Source organism: Glycine max, chromosome 10 (genome assembly GCF_000004515.6).
Source record: "Glycine max cultivar Williams 82 chromosome 10, Glycine_max_v4.0, whole genome shotgun sequence".
Lineage (NCBI taxonomy): Eukaryota > Viridiplantae > Streptophyta > Magnoliopsida > Fabales > Fabaceae > Glycine > Glycine max.
The window spans coordinates 22,872,724-22,894,275 of NC_038246.2; the positions used below are offsets into that span (position 1 = coordinate 22,872,724).

Sequence of the window (21,552 nt, forward strand, 5' to 3'; positions counted from 1 at the left end):
CAGATACCAAGTTGAAGACTAGAATATGTACCTCCCTAGGCTATATTTTATAATCAATCATGTTGAATTAAATTTAACAGCTATAGTACGAAAATGTACCTACCTAGGCTAATGATTAGCCACTATACAATAGTATACATTAATTTGTCTGTTTAGCTATCCTGGACATTAATTCCCTAGGGGAAGAAATTGTTTCCAAAATATCTGACACATAGATCCTGTCATTTACCGAACAAAACATATAATCCAGTTCCTTCAAGGAACATATTAAATAGTCATAGATGCATACCTTCCAAGAATGCAAAGATTTTAATGTAAACTCTGCTACCAAGCGTATCCATTCACTATAGCCTTCAGCATTCACAAGTTCGGATAACTGCAGCAGAAATCAAAGTGGGAGGATGATAAGAGAAATCCTTTATTTACCAAGATAGCAAATACTAGTACAAGTTCATGACCAAGAGGCTCTGGTAAATTTATTTGTGCAAATTAAAGTGAACCAAATCAAAAGAGAGACTAGGACGTGTGCAGTCAAGACAAACAAGGTTGAAGTAGTTCCATTATACCTACTTATCTTAATCTAAAAAGAAAATTAATCAGAAAATAGAGACACAAAGAAAATGCAACATGGAAAATAATAAGATTCCCTCTAAAACTAGGAAGATACAACATGAAACACGAAGAAAATTGTCAAAATGCAGTTGAGCATTCAGTAAAACACTCAAACCATAAACATATTTATCCACACAAAAAAAAGGGAAGAAAAAAAATATGCCCTTAATTATCCAAGCATTTTGTTTCAATCCGAAATCAAACATTCCCTAGATGTTTTAACGTGAGTATAAAAGTAAGCCCCAAGTTAAATTAAGACCAACATAAATAAAACAAATAATTTTAATGTTTTTTATGCAATAAGATTTTATAACAATTTCTACAAAGGGGAGTGAGATAGGAAGAGAAGTATGCGAAAAGATGGGTGATGTTTTTATGTTTTTTGACAGACCATTGTTAATTGTTAATTTTTGTTAGTGGGAAGGATTCGAACCCACAGCCTCTCCATCCCCTCCTACTCTCTTAACCGCCAAACTGACCTTATATTAGAGTATTCTTACTCCACTAAGTAAAGAGTGTTGGCTTTTACTTAGTGTTAATTGTTAACTGACAGCTGTCAGACAAACTGATACTTAGTTAGAGTCACTAACTGTAGTCAGTTAGTTAACTGATAGAGTTAGATTGTTAGGTTTCTGTTAGTCTCTATATATAGAGCTGACACAGACCTTTGTAACTTGGCTTGATAATTTTCTGATCAACAAAATCAGTTTTACATTTTCTCTCAATTTCTATCAATCACAAAGAACCAAAGCTCAAAAAAATGAAAATGTTAAGATGGATATGCGGCCACACAAGAAAGGACAGGATACGAGATGTTATATGCAAGCAGATATTGGTGTAGTATCAATCAATGAGAAGAGAACAGAAGATCGGTTAAAATGATATGGACCCATACAAGGGAGGCCATTGGAAGCAACAGTAAGGATAATATGGCATGTTTTTTAATCCTGTGAAAAGGGAAAGAGGGAGACCAAGAAGGGCATTGGAGGAAGTTATTAGACGGATCTCACAGTGAATAATATCTTTGAAAATTTAGTCTTTAATGTAATCATGTTATCCATATAGCCAACTTCACCTAGTGGAATAAGGATTTGTTCTTCTTGTGAAAGATAATCCCTCAATCCCTAAATATAAGACTTTTTAACTAATTCACGCCTTTTAAGAAAGTTGTTTAATACAGTTAGTAGCATTACATTTGTAAACAATTTGTATATTTTACCAAAACTACCATTAAATATTGGGACTCATAATCTCTCTCTTTCAACTTAATTACTTTCCCACTTAATTAATTAATGTGTGTTATTCTTATCCAATCCTTATAAGAGAGATAATGCATTAATCTTTTAGTACATAGTATTATTGGGAAAAATCTAAGTCACACATTGGCAAGAAATAGTGCCAAGATAGAATATATAACTGGAGGGCAACCCTCACCCAATGAGCTAGCTTTTGAGGTTGAGTTAGGCCTAAACCCACATTATAAAATGGTATCAAAACCTATTCTAGATCCATTTAAAGGATCACCCATCATGTTATCTACACACCAAGCCCAAAACTGCTTGCGTGTGAGGAGGTATAATGGGAAAAATTCAAGTCTCACATTGGCTAGAGATAGTGCCAAGATAGAGTATATAAGTGGAGGGCAACCCTCACCCTATGAACTAGCTTTTAGGGTTAAGTTAGACCCAAACCCACATTCTAAGAAGCATTAACTATAAAGTAATTAAGGGTATTTGGGTAAAAAATAATTAATGCATAAGACAACTTGAAAAGAGTCTTAAAAAAAGGGACATATTAGAGTATATATATGTATAACTGTTAAAACAGTTTAGTTAGAGCTGTTAGCTTTTGCTAACAGCACCTTCCTCTTAGCTATTAACAGCTGCACTCTCTTAGTTAGAGTTGTAAACTCAATAAGGCTCTTTTATGGCTTAAAACAAGCCCCAAGGAAGTGGTTTGATAGGTTGAAGTCTACTCTTCTTCAGTTTGGTTTTGTGGGCAGTAAATGTGATTCTTCACTGTTTATCTACAAGCATCAATCACATATTGTCTATCTTCTGGTTTAGGTGGATGACATTATCATCACAGGTAGTTTTACTCCTCTCATTCAGCATTTAACTACTAAACACACTGCCTTCTCTTTCAAGCAACTTGGTCACTTGGATTATTTCTTGGGCCTAGAGATAAAGTATCTACCTGGAAACTCTATAATCATGAATCAGATCAAATATATTTGTGATTTACTTCACAAAACCCACATGGCAGAAGCACATTCCATCTCCTCTCCCATGGTTTCTAATTGTAAGTTGTCAAAGTATGGTGCTGATCTATTTCAAGACTCAACTTTATACAATTCAGTGTTGGGTGCACTACAGTATGCCACTTTAACTAGACCTGAAATCAGCTTTGTTGTTAACAAAGTCTGTAAGTTTATGGCCAAGCCTCTTGAATCTCATTGGGCAGTAGTTGAAAGAATTTTAAGGTATTTCAAAGGTACCTTGTCTCATGGGTTACTTCTTCAGTCTGCTTCTCTTGCCAAGCCCTTACCTCTTCGTGCATTTTGTGATGCTGATAGGGCGCCTGATGTGGATGACAGGCATTCCACCTCAGGGGCTGCCATCTTTCTTGGTTCAATCAAATCTGATATCTTGGTGGTCCCGGAAGCCAAAGGTCAATGCACTGTCCATCACTGAACCTGAGTACCGTAGTTTGGCTGAAACCTCTGTGGAGCAAACATGGGTTCATGCCTTACGAACAGAGTTGCAAGTTCCTTTTACCACTCCTATTCTTCTGTGACAATCAGAGTGCAGTGTCAATTGCTCATAATCCTGTGTTTCATAGTCACACCAAAACATATGGAGATCGATGTTTTTTTTGTTAGGGAAAAGGTTCTGACAATGAAGCTCTTCATCTATCATATTCCAGCTTTGGATCAGTGGGCAGATGTGCTGACTAAGCCTCTTTCTTCAGCTCATTTTGAATTTCTCCGGGGAAAACTCAATGTGAAGACTCTTCCCCTTGAGTTTGAAGAGGGGTATTAGAGTATACATATGTATAACTGTTAAAACAGTTTAGTCAGAGCTGTTAGCTTCTGCTAACAGCACCTCCCTCTTACCTATTAACAGCCGCACTCTTGTAATTCAGAGTTCTATAAATATCTACTCTGTAACTAACTTTGTAACTAACTTTTGTGATGATTAATAATATGAGATTCAATCATTCTGTTATACAAAAACTCTCTCTCAACTTATCTTAGAGGACAAACAAAATTAAAAAGAGTCTTATATTTAGGAATGAAGTATTATAGAAAACACCTATGCGCACTCAACAATAATTGTTGTAAATATAACTAATAATATACTTTAATAAATCATACACGTTGAATGAACATGTATATGGATCATACAAAATACACAACAAGCATAGAGCTCACCTGATAATTTACTTTAAAGCGGCCGAGAAGACGACAAAAGGCATGATAGTTATCATGATCAGCAAGACCTGTTTTACAATGAAATTATAGCATCAACAAAGATCTAAGTAAAATTTATACACAACAATAACAAAATCCTTATCACACAAAGTGAGATCAGCTTCATGGATCTCACAACACCATTCAGCTCTAATGCTTATATATAATGAATGTAAAATTTAGCAGTAGTCCAAATCAATATTCAATAGACAGGCAAGGAGTGCAAAATTTAGCAAATGTCCTAGTCATTTATTTGGACAGTGATGCTTCAATGAATTAATAAATTAATATTAATGGTACGTAGCAAGTTTGTAGGCTACATGTGGCACCTTCCTTTGATATCCAAGTAATGTATAGTGCAATGCTCATTCAGAATCAATTCCACATTTTTTTCATCTGATGTGCTGCTTTTACATTGGGGAATTCCTTTTCTTTTTTTATCGGCAAAAATATGTATTATATATAAAATAGTAAAACAGTACAAGTTGTACTGATATATGGACAGCTCTGCCATACTAGTCAATACATCAAACTATGGTGTCCTAATATGGACCAGCTGAAGTACATATCAGTGTACCAGAGTCCAGTAACAAATAATACAGCTGAGAACCCAACAACAACAAAAAACTGGTTAGCATCACCCTCCCCCCTATACAAAAAACCAGCCTTAATGTTGCTGGCCCAATAATGGAAAGTTATATTGAAGTTTCTCTCGAAATGTTTTAGTCACAGCCTGCAAAAAAATAGAGCTTGTTCCAAGACTTTCTGTCCATCAAATGTTTTGCCTGAAAAGACCAATTTGTTCCTTTGATACCATATACACCAGGTGAGAGAAGCCCACAGGATACACCACCTATTCTGAATTAGCCCAGGCAGATGACAGTATGTATTAGAATAAGTGTATGAAAATAACTGTTAAAAACAATTTTGTAAGATTAGTTAGCTTGGGCAAACAGAATCACTCTCACTAACAGAATTCTGTTACTTTGTTTGTGCTTAGAGTCAAGGTCTAGAGGTTTATAAATACCTCTCTTGTAACTAACTTTGTAACTAATCTTTCAGAATCAATAATATCAGTTTCTTCTTTTTCTGTTCTCAATGTTCACTCTCTCTCTCTGTATTCTCTAACTCTGATATGCTTTTGTTAATGGGTTGCTTGAGGAATCTGTTTTTATAACTCAGCCTCCAGGTTTTGAGGTTGGAGGAAAATCATTGGTCTGTAAGCTGAATAGGGCCCTCTATGGGTTAAAGCAAGCTCCAAGGCAGTGGTTTGACAGGTTAAAATCTACACTGACTCAGCTTCGATTTGTGGGAAGCAAGTGTGATCCTTCTTTGTTCATCTACACACATCAAAAGCATACTGTTTACATTTTAGTTTATGTGGATGATATCATCATAACGGGCAGCTCTGTCTCTCTTATTCAGCAGCTGACTTCCAAATTAAATACAGCCTTCTCTCTCAAGCAGCTGGGTCACTTGGACTATTTCTTGGGGTTGGAGATCAAATATCTTCTTAACAAGTCTATATTAATGACTCAAAGCAAGTATGTGCGTGATTTGCTTCATAAGACTCAAATGGCTGAGGCACACTCTATCTCCACTCCTATGGTTACCACCAACAACAAATTGTCTAGACATGGTGCTGATTTATTTCATGACGCAACACTCTACAGGTCAGTCAGTAGTGGGTGCTCTGCAGTATGCTACACTCACTAGACCTGAAAGTAGCCTTGCTGTTAATAAAGTTTGTCAGTATATGGCTAATCCCCTGGACTCTCATTGGGCTGTGGCTAAAAGGATCTTGAGATATCTCAAGGGTACCTTGTCTCATGGTTTACTTCTTCAGCCTGCTCCTGTTTCATAACCTTTGTCATTTTATGCTTTCTGTGATGTGGATTGGGCATCGGATGTTGATGATAGGCGTTCCACCTCAGGATCTGCCATTTTTCTTGGCTCAAACTTGATATCTTGGTGGTCTCAGAAGCAGAAAGTCACAGCAAGATCCAGCACTGAAGCTGAATATCACAGCCTGGCTCAAACATCCACTGAGTTGATCTGGATTCGAACTCTTCTAACAGAGTTACATGTTTCTTTCAATACTCCTGTACTTTATTGTGATAATCAAACTGTTGTATCCATAGCTCATAATCCTGTATTCCATAGTCGCACGAAACATATGGAAATTGATGTGTTCTTTGTGAGAGAACAAGTTTTGGCTAAGCAGCTTTCAGTTGTGCATCTTCCTGCCTTAGATCAGTGGGCTGATGTCTTGACCAAGCCTCTTTCCTCAGCAAGATTTGAAGATTTGAGAGACAAACTCAATGAGAAGAGTTTTTCCTCTGAAAAATCTTCCCCTTGAGATTGAGGGGGGGTATTAGAATAAGTGTACGAAAATAACTGTTAAAAACAGTTTTGTAAGATTAGTTAGCTTAGGCTAACAGAATCACTCTCACTAACATAATTCTATTACTCTGTTTGTGCTTAGACTCAAGGTCTAGAGGTTTATAAATACCTCTCTTGTAACTAACTTTGTAACTTTTTTTTTTGCTCAGCAAAATTAATGTATTATAAAAGAGTACCAGAGGTACTAAATAATACAGCTTTAGGGACATATCATACATAGTTTGGGTACAGACATTGAAAACACAAACTGAAAATCCCACACTACTTTAATTGAAAATGGAACTAGACTATATTCCTATGCTGCTGTCCTAAGAAATCCAGCTTTGAGGTTTGAGGACCAGTGATTGAAATGCATAGAGAAGTCCTTTTCCAAGCATCTTAGCCACGTCCATATAAGAAACACTGCATCTTCCATTAATTTATGAGCGTCGTAAGTAGCATTGGAGAAGATGATGTTGTTCCTATGCTTCCAAATAGAATAAGTCAGCGCTAACCACCACCACTGCCATCTGTTTTCCTGCAGTCCTTCAAAAACCCCATGGATATGCTGTATAAAGTGCTGACCCGGATGATATGGGAACACCCCCACCATATTTACCCAAGACTGTGACTCCCACCATAGAGGACTAACTTTACTGCAGTGAAAGAATAAATGACTTGCGGTCTCTTCCACCAATCTGCAAAATGGACACGAGTACTCTTGTAACTCAACCTGCTTCCTTTTCAAGTTGGCTTTAGTAGGCAATTTGTCTTTGATTCACCTCCATGCGAACATAGCCACTTATGATGGAACCCTAAGCTTCCATAATTCCTTGAACTGTCCCTCCTGCCTTTCTGCCGCTATTTCAAGACGAATTACCTTATACGCACTCCTAACCGAATAGCATCCACTAGGCTCTGCCGCCCACTTCCACTAATCACTTAAATCCGGCCTGATTCTGAACCCTTCAACCTGCTGGAGGAAAGCTACCGCCATGTCTATCTCGCTATCAAATAGAGGCCTCCTCCATTGAAAATGCCACTCCCACCCACCTTCTTTGAAAGCTCTTAATTGATGAATTAAAAGTTGTTGTTGAGCCGATATGGTGTACAATCTAGGATATTTCTCTGCCAAGTTGTTGTCTCCGCCTATCCACCTATCCTCCCAAAACTTAAACTTGTCCCCACACCCGACCTTCCACAATATCGACCTATTCAGCTGCTGACCTTGGTGCAAGTTTTGATTTACTATCTTTAGGTCCCGCCACCATAATGATTCGGTACTAGCCCTCAAAGCTCCATCAAGACTCCTCCATCCTCCATACTTTGACTCAAGAACTCTTGACCAAGTCTCCCCCTGATTCTGAAACAGCTCCCATTTCCACTTTCCTAGTAATGATGTGTTGAAGGAGGTGATATCCTTGACTCCCAGCCCTTCTTGTTCCTTTGGCAAACACACTGTTTCCCACCTGATCCAAGGAATTTTGTGTTGATCAGACGCACCACCCCATAAAAAGTTCCTCTGTAGTCTGATTATCTTGCCTACCACCTGCCTAGGGACCCTGAAAAAAGATAGAAAATAAATTAGAATAGATGTTAGCACGGAATTTATGAGTCACTCTCCCCCCAAAGGACAAATGCCTTTGTTTCCATCTCACCAATTTTCTCTCGCAGTTAGTGATTATGGGTTCCCAAGTCTGACATCTTCAAGGATTAGCGCCAATAGGGATGCCAAGGTATGTAACAGGAAAAGACATCACTCTACAATTGAGATAACTAGATGCACCATAAATCCATCGATGAGGTACCCCAAAGGCCCCGCAACTACTTTTGGCGAAATTTATCTTTAACCCCGATGCCATCTCAAAAGCATGTAGTATTGCTTTGATTGCTCTTACATTCTCCATAGTCGCCTCTTTCAAAAATATAGTATCATCTGCATACTGAAGCAAGCTAACCTCAACCTTCTTTGAACCCACTAGAAATGCCCTGTATAGTCCTCCATCAATTGCTTTTGACATTAGACCACTCAAACCTTCTGCAGCAATATTAAATAAAAGGGGTGATAACGGATCTCCCCGTCTGAGTCCTTCTGTGGGTAGAACTCCTTGGAAGGGCTCCCATTTACCAAGACCGAGATGGAAGCTGATTTTAGGCATCCCTGTATCCATTGAATCCACTTCGGACCGAATCCCTATCTCCTCATCATATAAATCAAGAATTCTCCAGACACGGAATCATACACCTTCTCATAGTCCACCTTAAAAACCATACACAGTTTTTGGCATCTTTTAGCCTCTTCAACTAACTTTGTAACTAATCTTTCAGAATCAATAATATCAGTTTCTTCTTTTTCTGTTCTCAATGTTCACTCTCTCTCTCTGTTCTCTAACTCTGATAGTATGGATGTGTTGGATCTGCTGGAAAAACAGATTCGATTTGTACCCAAGATAGACATTCCCACCACATAGGCAACACCTTTGGGCAGTGGAAGAAAAAGTGTAACGCATCCTCGTGTGAGTTAAGCACGGAGGACATTTAGCATTCTCCAAATCTACATTCCTTCTCCTTAGATTCTTCCTGGTTGGCAACCTGTCCCAAACCAGTCTCCATAGAAAATGCTGAACCTTGTTGGGCACTTTCATCTTCCATAAATCTACAAAAACCACCTTATCATTGTTGTCCTCCACCTGACCCTCCTGACTTAGCAAACCATATGCACTTTTGGTTGTATATTCCCCCCTTGGTTCCACCATCCACACCCACTTATTAGAATATTGAGGTTGTATCTGTATTGCTTCTACTTCTTGCATTAAGTTTGATGCCATTTCTGGTTCACTTTCCAACAGGCTCCTTCTCCATCTGAAACTCTATTCCCAAACCCCTTCTGCAGCCGACCCCATTTGATGAACCTCATGATGTTGCTGTTCCGAAATGCTGTAGAGTCTCAAGTATTTCCACAACATCCACTCACCTCCTCCGGCCCGCCCATCTTCCCAAAACTTTATCTTTTCACCGCTCTCCAATTTCCACCTCACAGCACTGTTAAACCACTTGCCTTCCTCTATTACCCCACACGCAACACATAAATCCTTCCACCAAATCGATTCCTTTTGATTCCTTCTTTCTTCATCCATATTCCCACATTGTGGAATTCCTTATTCAGCATCTTCAGTTTAAGTTAGGTTTATACTAATACTAGGCTACCAGACAAATTTTCTTGATTAGCTTTCGCAGTAACAGAAGTTGAGCAGAAAACTTTTATGTAAAATATGAAACCTGTGCTATTTTGCTAGATTTATTTCATGTGTATCTGATATTTTTAAGGTTTCTATGATACAACACTAGATTTGGGACAACATTAATGCCTGATTATGCTTGGTATATAGCATGTTGCATTTTTAATTGGGTTCTCCTAACAGATATGTAAAGGGATTGAGCAGCGACAACCAGCCATATTTATACCCACCCCCACCGCTTTTGATTAATCTTCAAACCAGGAACTACCAGAACTGAAAGATGAAAAGAAATATCTAGTAGAAAAGAACTACCTCTATAGTGTCAACTAAAAGAGTTTGAGGAAAAGATCACATTTCTTTCAATACCTTATTGGCAAAGACTAACACCAATTTGTAAAGACAAACTAGGCAGCCATTGTTCCAAGGTCATTAAATAATACCGTTAACTAATGCACACACTAAGCCAGAGCCAAATAACTATTAATCTCCTTTACCTATTCCAGTTTGCAAAATTTCTTTGGTGCCCAGCATCAAGTGTGACAGAAACTTCATTCGAGCAGTATCATTGGAAAACAATGATCGTCTAGTAGAAGCAAGACGCAACAAGCACTCCAATGCCTACAATTAATACAAATAAATAATGAGAAAACAACATAATATATAGAGGTGAGGTGAGACCAAAATAGATGACGAAATGGATCAGATATTTTCTTTGCCTACTGAGAGATAAATTGATTACCATATTTTAATTCAGAATTTTGCCATCATAATAAAACTTTAGAAACAAAGGATCCAGTGCAAATAAACCTTACAGAAGCTCACATGCATTTATGTTTAAGCTTAAAAACTATTTGGATAAGATATAAAATAAAACGACAACATTCAAATAGCTCACAAGACAGTAAGCTTGAATAATAAAATACATATAATAGGAAAAGTCAACAAGATGTTAACAATAAACAAGTCCTCAAACATATACCCATATATGTTAAGAGGATAACAAATCATGGCATAGTATCGAAAGCAGTTAAAAATTTTAGGTATAACAATTAGAAGCAAAATACAGGAAATCACCATGGGAACAAACTCCAATACAATATGTAAACCACTCTGCATTCAAGTTGTCATTTTAGGAGATAAAATCAAATTTTGGGAGGATAGGTGGATAGGCGGGGAGGAGTCATTGGCGGAAAAATTTCCAAGACTATATCTGGTTTCCTTACAGCAGCATCACCTTATACAGCAGGTGGGCAGCCACAATGATAGTGGTTGGGAGTGGAACTTCACATGGAGAAGGGCGTTGTTTGATAACGAAGTTGATTGGGCTGTTAGTTTTCTAAATGAGCTTCAACATAGGACTATTCAGCAACAAGGATCTGACACATGGGAGTGGACGGGAGACCAAACAGGCCAATATTCAGCACACAATGCCTACAAAATGCTAATGGAGGAATTTGTAGGTGAAAGCCGGGAGGACTGCTTTGATAAACTGTGGAGTGCAAAGGTTCCAAGTAAAATAACAGTTTTTGCATGGAGGTTAATTATAGATAGGCTACCCACAAAAAAGAATTTACAGCGTCGACAAGTGCAGCTCGCAGACACTTTATGCCCTTTTTGTAGAAACAGCGAGGAGGATTCAGCCCACTTATTTCTTCACTGTGATAGAATCCAGCCTATTTGGTGGGAAACCATCTCATGGCTGAATTTAAAACGTGCTGTCCCCTTCACCCCAAAACAGCACTTCCTCCAACGCATAGATGTTCAGGCTGATGGTGTTAGGATGCAGAGGTGGCAATGCTGGTGGTTGGCTCTAACTTGGTCCACTTGGAAGCTTAGGAACAGCATAGTGTTTTCTAATGCAACCTTTAACGCCAACAAACTGTTTGAAGACGCAATATTCACTTTAAGGACGTGGCTCAGGCACTTTGAGAAAGATTTTACTACCCATTTTAACCAATGGTCAAGTAGCATTAGACAGGGCTTTAGCATTAGTGGAGGATAGCTTTTTGACTAATAGATGTATATTACTGTACCCATATAATGGTTCCCTCTCAGACCTGTTTAGTCTGACTTTGGAACCATTGCTATGGTACTCATACTGCTGTATTACAGTACCTCTGGTACTCCTTTTCTTATCTATAAAATATTATCTTTGCTGATCAAAAAAAAAAAGTTGTCATTTTAGAATTTCGGGAAGATAAAATCAACTCTTTCTACAAGAAAGTTAAGCACAAACATCTGTCATGAAGCAAAGGGCTGATATATTACATTACTTGGGTGGAGAGAATAAAGCAAAAGGCAAAAAGAGAAAAAAATACACTTTACCACAAAGTAGAAACTTCTTGTGAAAGACAAGTTTATCGCAGTCAAAGAAAATATAATATAGACGAGTGAAATCAAATCAAGCAGAAACTAAAGTCTCATGCAGCATATATTAGAAGTTAGGGAGATATTGACTAACAAGATTAGGAAAAATATAATTTTATTTCATTTTATTTTCTTCTACCAAATACATTATCTAATGCACATATTTAACATTGTCACAAACAAAATGAAGAAGTGGCAGAAAGACAGCAAAATAAAGTAAAAAGCCAACCTCACTTGCTCCACTAAAACCTGTGTTAGACAAACAAACTAGAGACTATGCCATAAATTCCAGCCCCATTTTTCATACTTAAATATAGGCAGAATGTAAAGGTGACTCTTTTGCATTGTCCATACCTACTTCAATCCCAAAGGACTGTTGCATAGCGGGAGTTAAAGATATAAAAGTGTAAACCATTTATAGACATCCAATGACAACCTGATTTAGAATATCTAGAAGTCCACAATTCTTTCACTCTAATATTGCATCATGAATTCAAACAAATGACATTTTATCCGGTAAACATCATATGTTTAATATATGCAACAAAGAAAGGTCCTAAGTTCTCATAATATTCTTTCAATACATAAAACAAAAGTGTTAAAGAGAAAGAACAGAGGCACATTGAGACTGAAACCGTGTCTCTGAATACAGCACGAATGAGTTTTTTTTTTACTCAGCGAAAATAATATTGTATTATAAATCAGTACAAGTTGTACTGTTGAAATTACACATTGAGCCAATTTTAGCAGGACTATGGTTTCCTAATACAGAGTATCTAAAGTGAATTAGGAAACCATAATTCTGTCAGTTTACTTGGCCCACAGCTACCCAAAATACATATAAAGTCCCACCCTAGTCACATAAATGCCTCCTTCATATTGCTGGACCAGTAATGAAACGACATGTCAAAGTCTTTATTCTGATTTTTTTGCCAAGTCCAGCAAAGAAGAGATCTGTTGCAACTAAAGAAGTGAAACGACATGTCAGTTTACTTAGCATTATTTTGCTGCAACTAAAGAAGAGATGTGTTGCATCCTCATCTTTATATTTGCAGAATGGACATGTGGGATCATTTATTTCCATATTTCTCCTGCGCAAGTTCATTTTTGTTGGTAATCTGTCCCTGATTAGTCTCCACGCAAAGAACACAACTTTGCTAGGGGCCTTGACCTTCCCCACAACTAAGTAAAAACATCATCCTGATTTTCATCAGTTTGGGCTGACATAAGCTTCTTGTACCCGCTCCCTGCTGTATATACACCCGATGCATCTTCCTTCCAAATCCACTTGTCTTCTCGATCCGGATGGATGCTGATACCTTCTAGATCTTCTAAGAACTTTACAGCCATCTCCATCTCACCATCAAAAAGTTGCCTTCTTCATTTAAAGTCCCATTCCCAACCTGTAGCTGTGAAGTTGCCCATCATCTTTATGACATGTTGTTGCTATTTGGAAATGGAGAAAAGTGTAGGATATTTCAACTTAAGTGGTACTCCATCCTCCTTCCATCCATCCTCCCAAAATTTGGCCTTTTATCCACACCCCACTTTCCATTTTATCCCTTTATCGAAACCGCTTCCATCTGCACCTAAAGGATCTATAATATTTATATCCTTCCACCATGTTGATACTCTATTGCCCCTTTTTACTCCCTCCAAACTTCTCCAATCGCCATATTTTGAGTCCAATATTCTAGCCCACAATTCTCCTTTGTTATGGAAAAAGCTCCATTTCCACTTTCCAAGGAGTGCATATTAAACTTCCTTAAGTCCTTTGGTAGGCACACCGACTCCCACTTTACCCATGCTATCTTCTTCTCCTCCACACCTCCGCCCCACAAAAATCGTCTCTGTATCCACACCAATTTGTCCAAAACTTTATTTGGAGCCTTGAAAAAAGATAAGAAATATATAGGAATAGAATTTAGGAAAGACTTTATGAGTGTTACGCTTCCCCCAAAAGATAGTAGCTTTTGCTTCCATTTTGCCAATTTTCTCTCACATTTCTTGACTATAGGATCCCAGGTGTCGAAACGCCTTGGATTTGTCCCAATCGAGAGGCCCAGATACAGAAATGGTATGGTCAATAACCTGCAATTTAAATACCTAGCAGCATCCACCTTCCAATTCTCTAACATCCCAATTGTCTCAAAATTACTCTTTGAGAAATTAATTTTAAGGCCCGAGACAAGTTCAACACTTCTCAAAATCACCTTAATCGCTTTAACATTTTCCATGGATGTTTTCCCAAAAAAGAGTGTATCATTTGCATAATGTAATATGCTAACCTCCACCTCATCTCTAACCACTAAGAAGCCTTGAAACAGATTTTTCTTCATCGCTTCTCTCATCAGTCCATTTAGTCCCTCCGCAACAACGTTGAATAATAGTGGAGCTACTGGGTCCCCTTGTCTTAGGCCTCTTTGTGGGATGAACTCGGACGAAGGGCTGTCATTAATCAATATGGAGATAGAAGCTGATTTTAGGCAGCCCTCAATCCATGATATCCATTTTTCACAAAAAACCATCCTCCTCCACATATATGGCAGAAAATCCCAAGAGACTGAATCGTAAGCCTTTTCAAAATCTGCTTTGAAGACCAAGGACGGCCTGTTCCTTGACTTTGCTTCATGGATTACTTCATTTGCAATGAGGGTGCTGGGTAACAAATGTTGGCCTTCTATGAATGTTGTCTGTCTCTCATCTATTAATGTGGCAGCACCTCCTTCAACCTCCATGCTAACACCTTTGACACAATTTTGTATATGCTACCTACTAGAGAAATAGGCCTATATTCATTTAAATTTTGTGGTTCAGTTACCTTGGGAATGAGCGCAATGAAGGATGCATTGCAGCCCTTCGGGAGAGTTCCATGAACAAAAAATTCATCCATGAAGCGAAGCACATCAACCTTTATAATTTCCCAAAATTCCTTAATGAATTTGAAGTTAAGACCGTCTGGGCCAGGGGTCTTGTCACTCCCACACAACATCCTTAATTTCTTTTTCGGTGAAAGGCTTCAATAATCTGTCATTTTGTTGCTGTCCAATAGCTTTAAAGCTGACCCCATCTAGTTTGGGTCTCACCCACTCTTCCTCCCGAAATCTGTTCTTGAAGACCAAGCGTGTCTCCTCCTTCACCCTTCTAGGTTCATCAATCCAAACACCATTTACAAACACTCCTCTCAAAGAGTTGGATCTGCGATTTGAGTTTACAACTCTATGGAAAAACTTGGAATTGCAGTCTCCTTCTTTGATCCATCTTGCTCTTGCTTTCTGCCTCAATAGGGACTCATGCGATTGTGCAGCTGCCCACAGCTCCTCTTGAAGCTTTTTTCTAACCAGCAACTCTTGGTCATATAACTATCTATCATCAACTTCAGATTCTAGCCTGTTTAGCTCCTTCTCAATGGTTGCTAGCTTCTGATGGGTATCTCCAAAGTGCTCTTTATTCCAGATTTTGTGCCTAGCCTTGACTCCTTTTATCTTTTCTTTGATCACAAAACCGCCCCCATCCCCTTACAGTAATATTCAGCCAGGATTCTTGGACGACCCTTCGAAATGATTTATCATGAAACCAACAATTTAAAATCTTGAAAGGTTGGAGTCTCCAATCAACAACTTCATATTTCAGCGCGACTGGGCAATAATCCGAGAAGTTTCTTTCCAAAATAAGTTGTGTTGTACCCTGCCATTTCCAAAGCCATTCAGCACGGACAAGAAATCTGTCCAACCTGCTCTTTGTTGTCCCATTAAGTTTGTACCAGGTGAATTTCCTCCCCCACACAAGGCACGTCTTCAACTTGAAGGTCCTCTATCCATTCATTGAAATCATCCATATGACTATCAATTTCCCCCCTTTGAGACAGCCCTACTCTCTCCTTTGGTCTCCTGATATTGTTGAAATCCCCAAGTATGCACCACAGCAATCCTAGGCTTAAATCTCACAGTTGTCTGATTTGCTCCGACAGGTTTCTCTTCTGCGTCATGTCACATGGCGCATATGTGTTGACAATAGACACCTTTTGCCCATCAGGGACCTATATACCCTCTAGATAAATAAAGCCTTGACCACTTACTTCCTGTCCAATCTGAAAGAGTTCTCATTCAACAAACATAGTAGTCCTCCTGCTCTATTGATGGCTGGTTGCACTTCCCACTTGACTTCTATATCTTCCCACAGGGCATGACAGACAAATTTATCTAACTGCTCCTTCTTAGTTTCTTGTATACATAACATGTCAACTCTTTCCATTTGTACCAATCTTCTAATTGATGCCCATTTTACACCCCTTCCTAACCCCCTTGTATTATATGTGATGATCTTCATTATCCAGCTCCCCTATTTCCCATCTTGTTGGTCTCCTCCTTATCCCTTTCCTCCATACACAGTAACTTTGTGAGTACTGATGTATCTCCTTACCCACTTGTAACTCCCAGATTCTGCACCATGTTCCATTGTGATGTTGCTCCCCTTGTTTGATCACACATTTCCTGACTGTTATTTTGTAATGGATCTTGTGTTGGATGTTCCACTTTTTTTTTCAGCAAAGATAAATTAGTATATATAAGTAAGTAGCAGGGGTACTAAGATTACAAATTTTTGGAGTTCAGCAGACATATGGTTTCCTAATACGAACTTGATCCGTCAAATTAGCTAACCATAAGCTGCTCACATTGTAAGCTATAGGCTACTCAGGTCCTATGTCTGCTTCCCTCCCCTAATTACAAAATCTCTCTCTTAGATTACTCGACCACTGATTAAAATGCATTACAAAACCTTTTTCCATATTCCTAAACCATGACCAACACAAGAAGATTGCCTCATCCATCAGTTTGTTACTATTGAAGCTATCATTTGATAAAACTATCTGATTTCTGTGCTACCAAATAGTCCAGGTTAATGCTATCCACCAACACTTTCATCTGTGAGCCCTTAGTCCAACGTATCCCCCATGAGCATATTGGAGGAAATGGTGTCTCGGGTTTTGCGGGAAAGCACCTGAGATGTTTACCCAAGACAAAGATTCCCACCATATAGGGAGGGTTTTACTGCAGTTGAAGAATAGATGAGTTGCATCCTCACCCAAGTTAAACAAAATGAAGAGGTGGTGTAGTAGAGAGAGAATGAGAGGAGAGAGAAACAGAGGGTGGGAGAGAGTGAGAGAGAGAGGTAAGGCTTTCGAGAGAGACAGAGTGAGGCTGAGAGAGAGGCACCAATATACGCAAAACAGACTCAGGGATAGGAATCAGCGACACTGCAATCAAACAAACTGGCGAGATCGGACCGAGATAACGTCATTCTACTTCACGCGATTCTCCGACGAATGCACTGAGAAGGAGTTATGGCAACATTTCAAAAAATGGGGAGACGTCCGGGAGATATTTATCTCAAAACAACGTAACAAGAACGGGAGAAGGTACGGTTTTGTTAGATTCAAGGGAGTTGAGGACGAACGAAAACTGGAGAGTCAATTGGACAATATGGTTATAGGAGGACTGAAACTATATGTTAATCTTCCACGATACGGGAGACAGAGGGGAGAAAAGAAGACTACGGAGGTGTTACAGCCTCAACCACACAATCCCCCCATTTGGAACAAGCATGAGGTAGCCCATCATACACAGAGGAATAGAAGAACATACCACTTGTCCTATGCGGAGGCAGTAGCAGGCAGGAGGAATGGAACTCACACCCATGAAGATGGTTTCTCGTCAGTACATCTCGAGCCATCTACAGAAATGGAAAAATGGCTGAAAGAGGGGTGGGTGGGGAGGATGACGAACCCAGGGAGATTTCACAATGTCGAAGATGAACTTAGGTGGGACTACGGAATGGATGTCACAGTAAAATATTTAGGGGATGATATGGTTCTGGTACTTGGCTTGAATGCTGACAGAGCTGACGAGTTGGTTCACGGGGAGGACAACACTCCCATGTTCTACTCGTTGCAGAAGTGGACGCCGGCCCTACGCTCGGGACACAGGTTGACGTGGGTACAATGTTGGGGAATCCCGATCATTGCATGGGACCAATCATCTATTAAGAAGATAGTGGGGGTGATGGGGGAGTTGGTGGAGTTTGATGAGGATGTTGAGAATCGACGGCGGATGGACAGAGCGCGGGTACTCATCAAGACACCATGGAAACCCGCCATTCAGCATACTGTACATGCCTACCTGGGAACAGAGATGTTTGAGGTCCGTATATTGGAGGAAAGGGGTATCGATGACGCGAGGTGCTTGGGCAAAAGCTGCAGCGAGGCCACGTCGTCGGAAGAAATAGATTCTGACGGCAGCTTTATGGCATCACCGACATCGAAGACCTCAAGGTCGTCGGCGTCACCAACCACCAAGGGCTCAGGAATGCCGGCGATCGAGAACGGAGAACGGAACCCAGTGGGGGAGCTGAGATTGCACGGCAACTACTCAGCAGGTGGAGACGCAGCAGGAGACGCTGCAGTCCGGTCACCGGCGTTACCCGATAGTCACTCCTATGCGCAAGGACCGTTGGATAATAGAAAAATCTGGCAATTAAAGGAGTCGAATCTGAAAGGTAGCGCAGAGGAAGGTGACGCGGTGATGCATGCAGAACGGGCAGCGGGATTCTCGAATGAAACAGCTTGTGACATTCCTTTTGCGGAATGGAGACAAGTCGGTAGCAAGGAGAGAGGGGAACCAGAAAGAAGGTTAAGCACGGAAAAGGAAAAGGAGAGAGAAAATGCCATGGGTACAGAGTCTGGACAGACAGCATGCAAAGACTTAATCTTGAAGGAAACATCACGTGAGGATATTGTGGAAAGCCAAATTTCAAACACAGTGGGCTTTACTAGCCACACCCCTCCCACAACACCTAAACACACCACTTTAAGCCCACATATTACCCTTCCTCGTCCACCTACTCCTTGGAAGGTGTTCTCACGTACGAGAAGGGGCAGAAAGCTCCATACAGAATGCTGCCAACATTCCAAAGCCCAAAATTCAGGCCCACAACTGCAACAGCCAAACACCCAACAGCAACAGCAGATCTCAAGCCCACGGGAACAGAGGCAATTGGATCAAGAGGAGGAAGGAGACCAAGGTCAGCTTAACAATGACCACAGAGGAGATTCACTGGAACAACATACAGTGGAGGAGACAGGGTCAGCAGAAAACAAGCAACAGGAAGCAAAAGAACTATGGGAGCTAGCAAAACAGCTGGGGGTATCTGGAATGAATAATCAGGAGGAAATGGTGGAGAAATTCATGAACATGGAGGTTAGAGACAGCATGGTAGCAGAGAAAGGGGGGAATCAAAGCTATATATCATGAATATTATCACATACAACGTCAGAGGACTAGGGAGGGGGGTCAAGTGGGCAGCAATAAGGCGACTAATTAAAAAAGAAAATGCAGATATGATATGTTTACAGGAAATCAAGAGGAATACAATAGAAAATTCGTGGTGTCAGACAATGTGGGGAGATCCTGATGTATCATGGGCGATGCAGCCGGCAAATAACTTAGCGGGGGGTATCTTATGTATGTGGAGCGAAAAATCGTTCAAGCTTGAGAGGAAAGTCATTGGTGAAGGATTCATTTGGCTGATAGGGCAGTGGTTAAAGGAAGCAGTGCAGGTGCATATTGTAGCTGTATACTCTCCATGTGATGTGCAAAACAAAAGAATCTTGTGGAATACCATTAAACAGCTGAAATCATCAATCCAAGGCGGGCTATGGTGCATTTTGGGGGATTTCAATAACATTAGACATCCTTCGGAGAGAGTCGGAGTCAGCCAGAGAGGATTGGCTGAAGGAAGTATACAAGAATTCAATGAGTGGATAGGTGAATTAGAAGTGGAAGAAGCTCCATGGATAGGTAAAAAATTTACCTGGTTCAGGCCCAATGGAACTGCAAAAAGTAAGCTGGATAGATCCCTAATATCCCCAGAATGGTTCGCAAAATGGCCAGGAAGCTTGCAACAGCCACTAGATAGAAATTTTTCAGACCATTGCCCGGTTGTACTAAGGTCAAAGATTGTTGATTGGGGTCCTAAACCGTTCCGCATCCTCGATTGTTGGCTCTCGGACAAGTCATTTGCATCTGTAGTGCAGGAATGCTGGCAGTCACATAACCAAGGGGGTTGGGGAGGTTTAATGCTTAAAGAAAAGCTTAAAAGACTCAAACAGCGGTTGAAGGAATGGAACAAAGAGCAATTCGGTGACACTTTCAAGAAATTCAAGAAGGTGGAGGGAGAGTTAAACCAATTTGAAGAAAGCACAATCAACAAACAGCTCTCTCCTCAAGAGGTTCTCAAAAGGAACCAGCTCCAAGAAGAGGTGTGGTTAGCTGCTCAACATCACGAATCCCTTCTAAGGCAGAAAGCTAGAGTGAGATGGTTAAAAGAAGGCGATTGCAATTCTCGATACTTTCACCTATTGATCAATGCAAGTCGCAAAAATAACACAGTGAGTGGTGTTTGGATTGATGGAGCATGGATTGAGGAACCAAAGAAGGTGAAGGAGGCTGCTAGATCATACTTCTATAACAGATTCCGAGAAGAGAACCAGCAAAGACCCCGTCTTGATGGCATTCCTTTTCGGTCTATCAATCAGCATCACAATACCATGCTAACGGGCAGATTTGAGGAGGATGAAATAAAGGAGGCAGTCTGGGGCTGTGGGAGTGAGAAAAGCCCGGGACCGGATGGTATTAACTTTAAATTTATCAAAAGATTCTGGTCCATTTTAAAACCGGATATTTTGAGATTTTTGGATGAGTTCTATGTTAACGGTATTTTCCCGAGGGGCAGCAATGCTTCGTTCATAGTCCTTATCCCAAAGGTGAAAAATCCACAACATTTGGAGGAGTATAGACCAATTTCACTCATTGGATGCATGTACAAGATCGTGGTTAAATTATTGGCTAATAGGATGAAGAAAATCATGTCAGTCGTTATAGACGAGAGACAAGCAGCTTTCATAGAAGGTAGACATCTGCTTCAATCTGCACTTATAGCAAATGAAGTGGTGGAAGAGGCTAGAAGAGGTCAGAAGCCATGTATTGTCTTTAAGGTCGATTATGAGAAGGCCTACGATTCGGTCTCCTGGGACTTCCTGATATATATGCTCAACAGATTGGGTTTTTCCTCCAAATGGATTCAGTGGATAGAGGGTTGCCTGAAATCTGCATCCATCTCCGTGTTGATCAATGGTAGTCCTTCGCTTGAGTTCTCACCACAGCGAGGCCTCAGGCAAGGTGACCCATTAGCACCTTTTCTTTAACATTGTGGCGGAAGCTTTGAATGGTTTGGTGAGAGAGGCTGTCAACAAATCCTTGTACAGGGGTTTCACTGTTGGCTCAAATAATGTGGATATTAGTATTCTCCAATATGCGGATGATACTATATTATTTGGAGAGGCATCCATGGAGAACATAAGAGCAATCAAAGCCATTTTGAGGATTTTTGAGCTGGCATCAGGCTTAAAAATTAATTTTGCTA

The 21,552-nt window shown here is 39.9% G+C and overlaps 1 protein-coding gene across 5 annotated transcripts in view; it reads right to left on the bottom strand.

Annotated features, from left to right (window-relative positions):
• Positions 1–21,552, bottom strand: part of LOC100791060 (exportin-7-A) — a 96,140-nt gene that overhangs the window by 34,899 nt on the left and 39,689 nt on the right. For all 5 annotated transcript variants that reach the window (XM_041006102.1, XM_014763096.3, XM_014763095.3 and 2 more), the window contains 3 exons: positions 10,200–10,323; positions 4,046–4,113; positions 290–376 (listed from right to left, as the gene is read on the bottom strand). In XM_041006102.1, the coding sequence (XP_040862036.1) occupies positions 290–376; positions 4,046–4,113; positions 10,200–10,323 (279 nt within the window). The remainder of the gene's footprint in view (positions 1–289; positions 377–4,045; positions 4,114–10,199; positions 10,324–21,552) is intronic.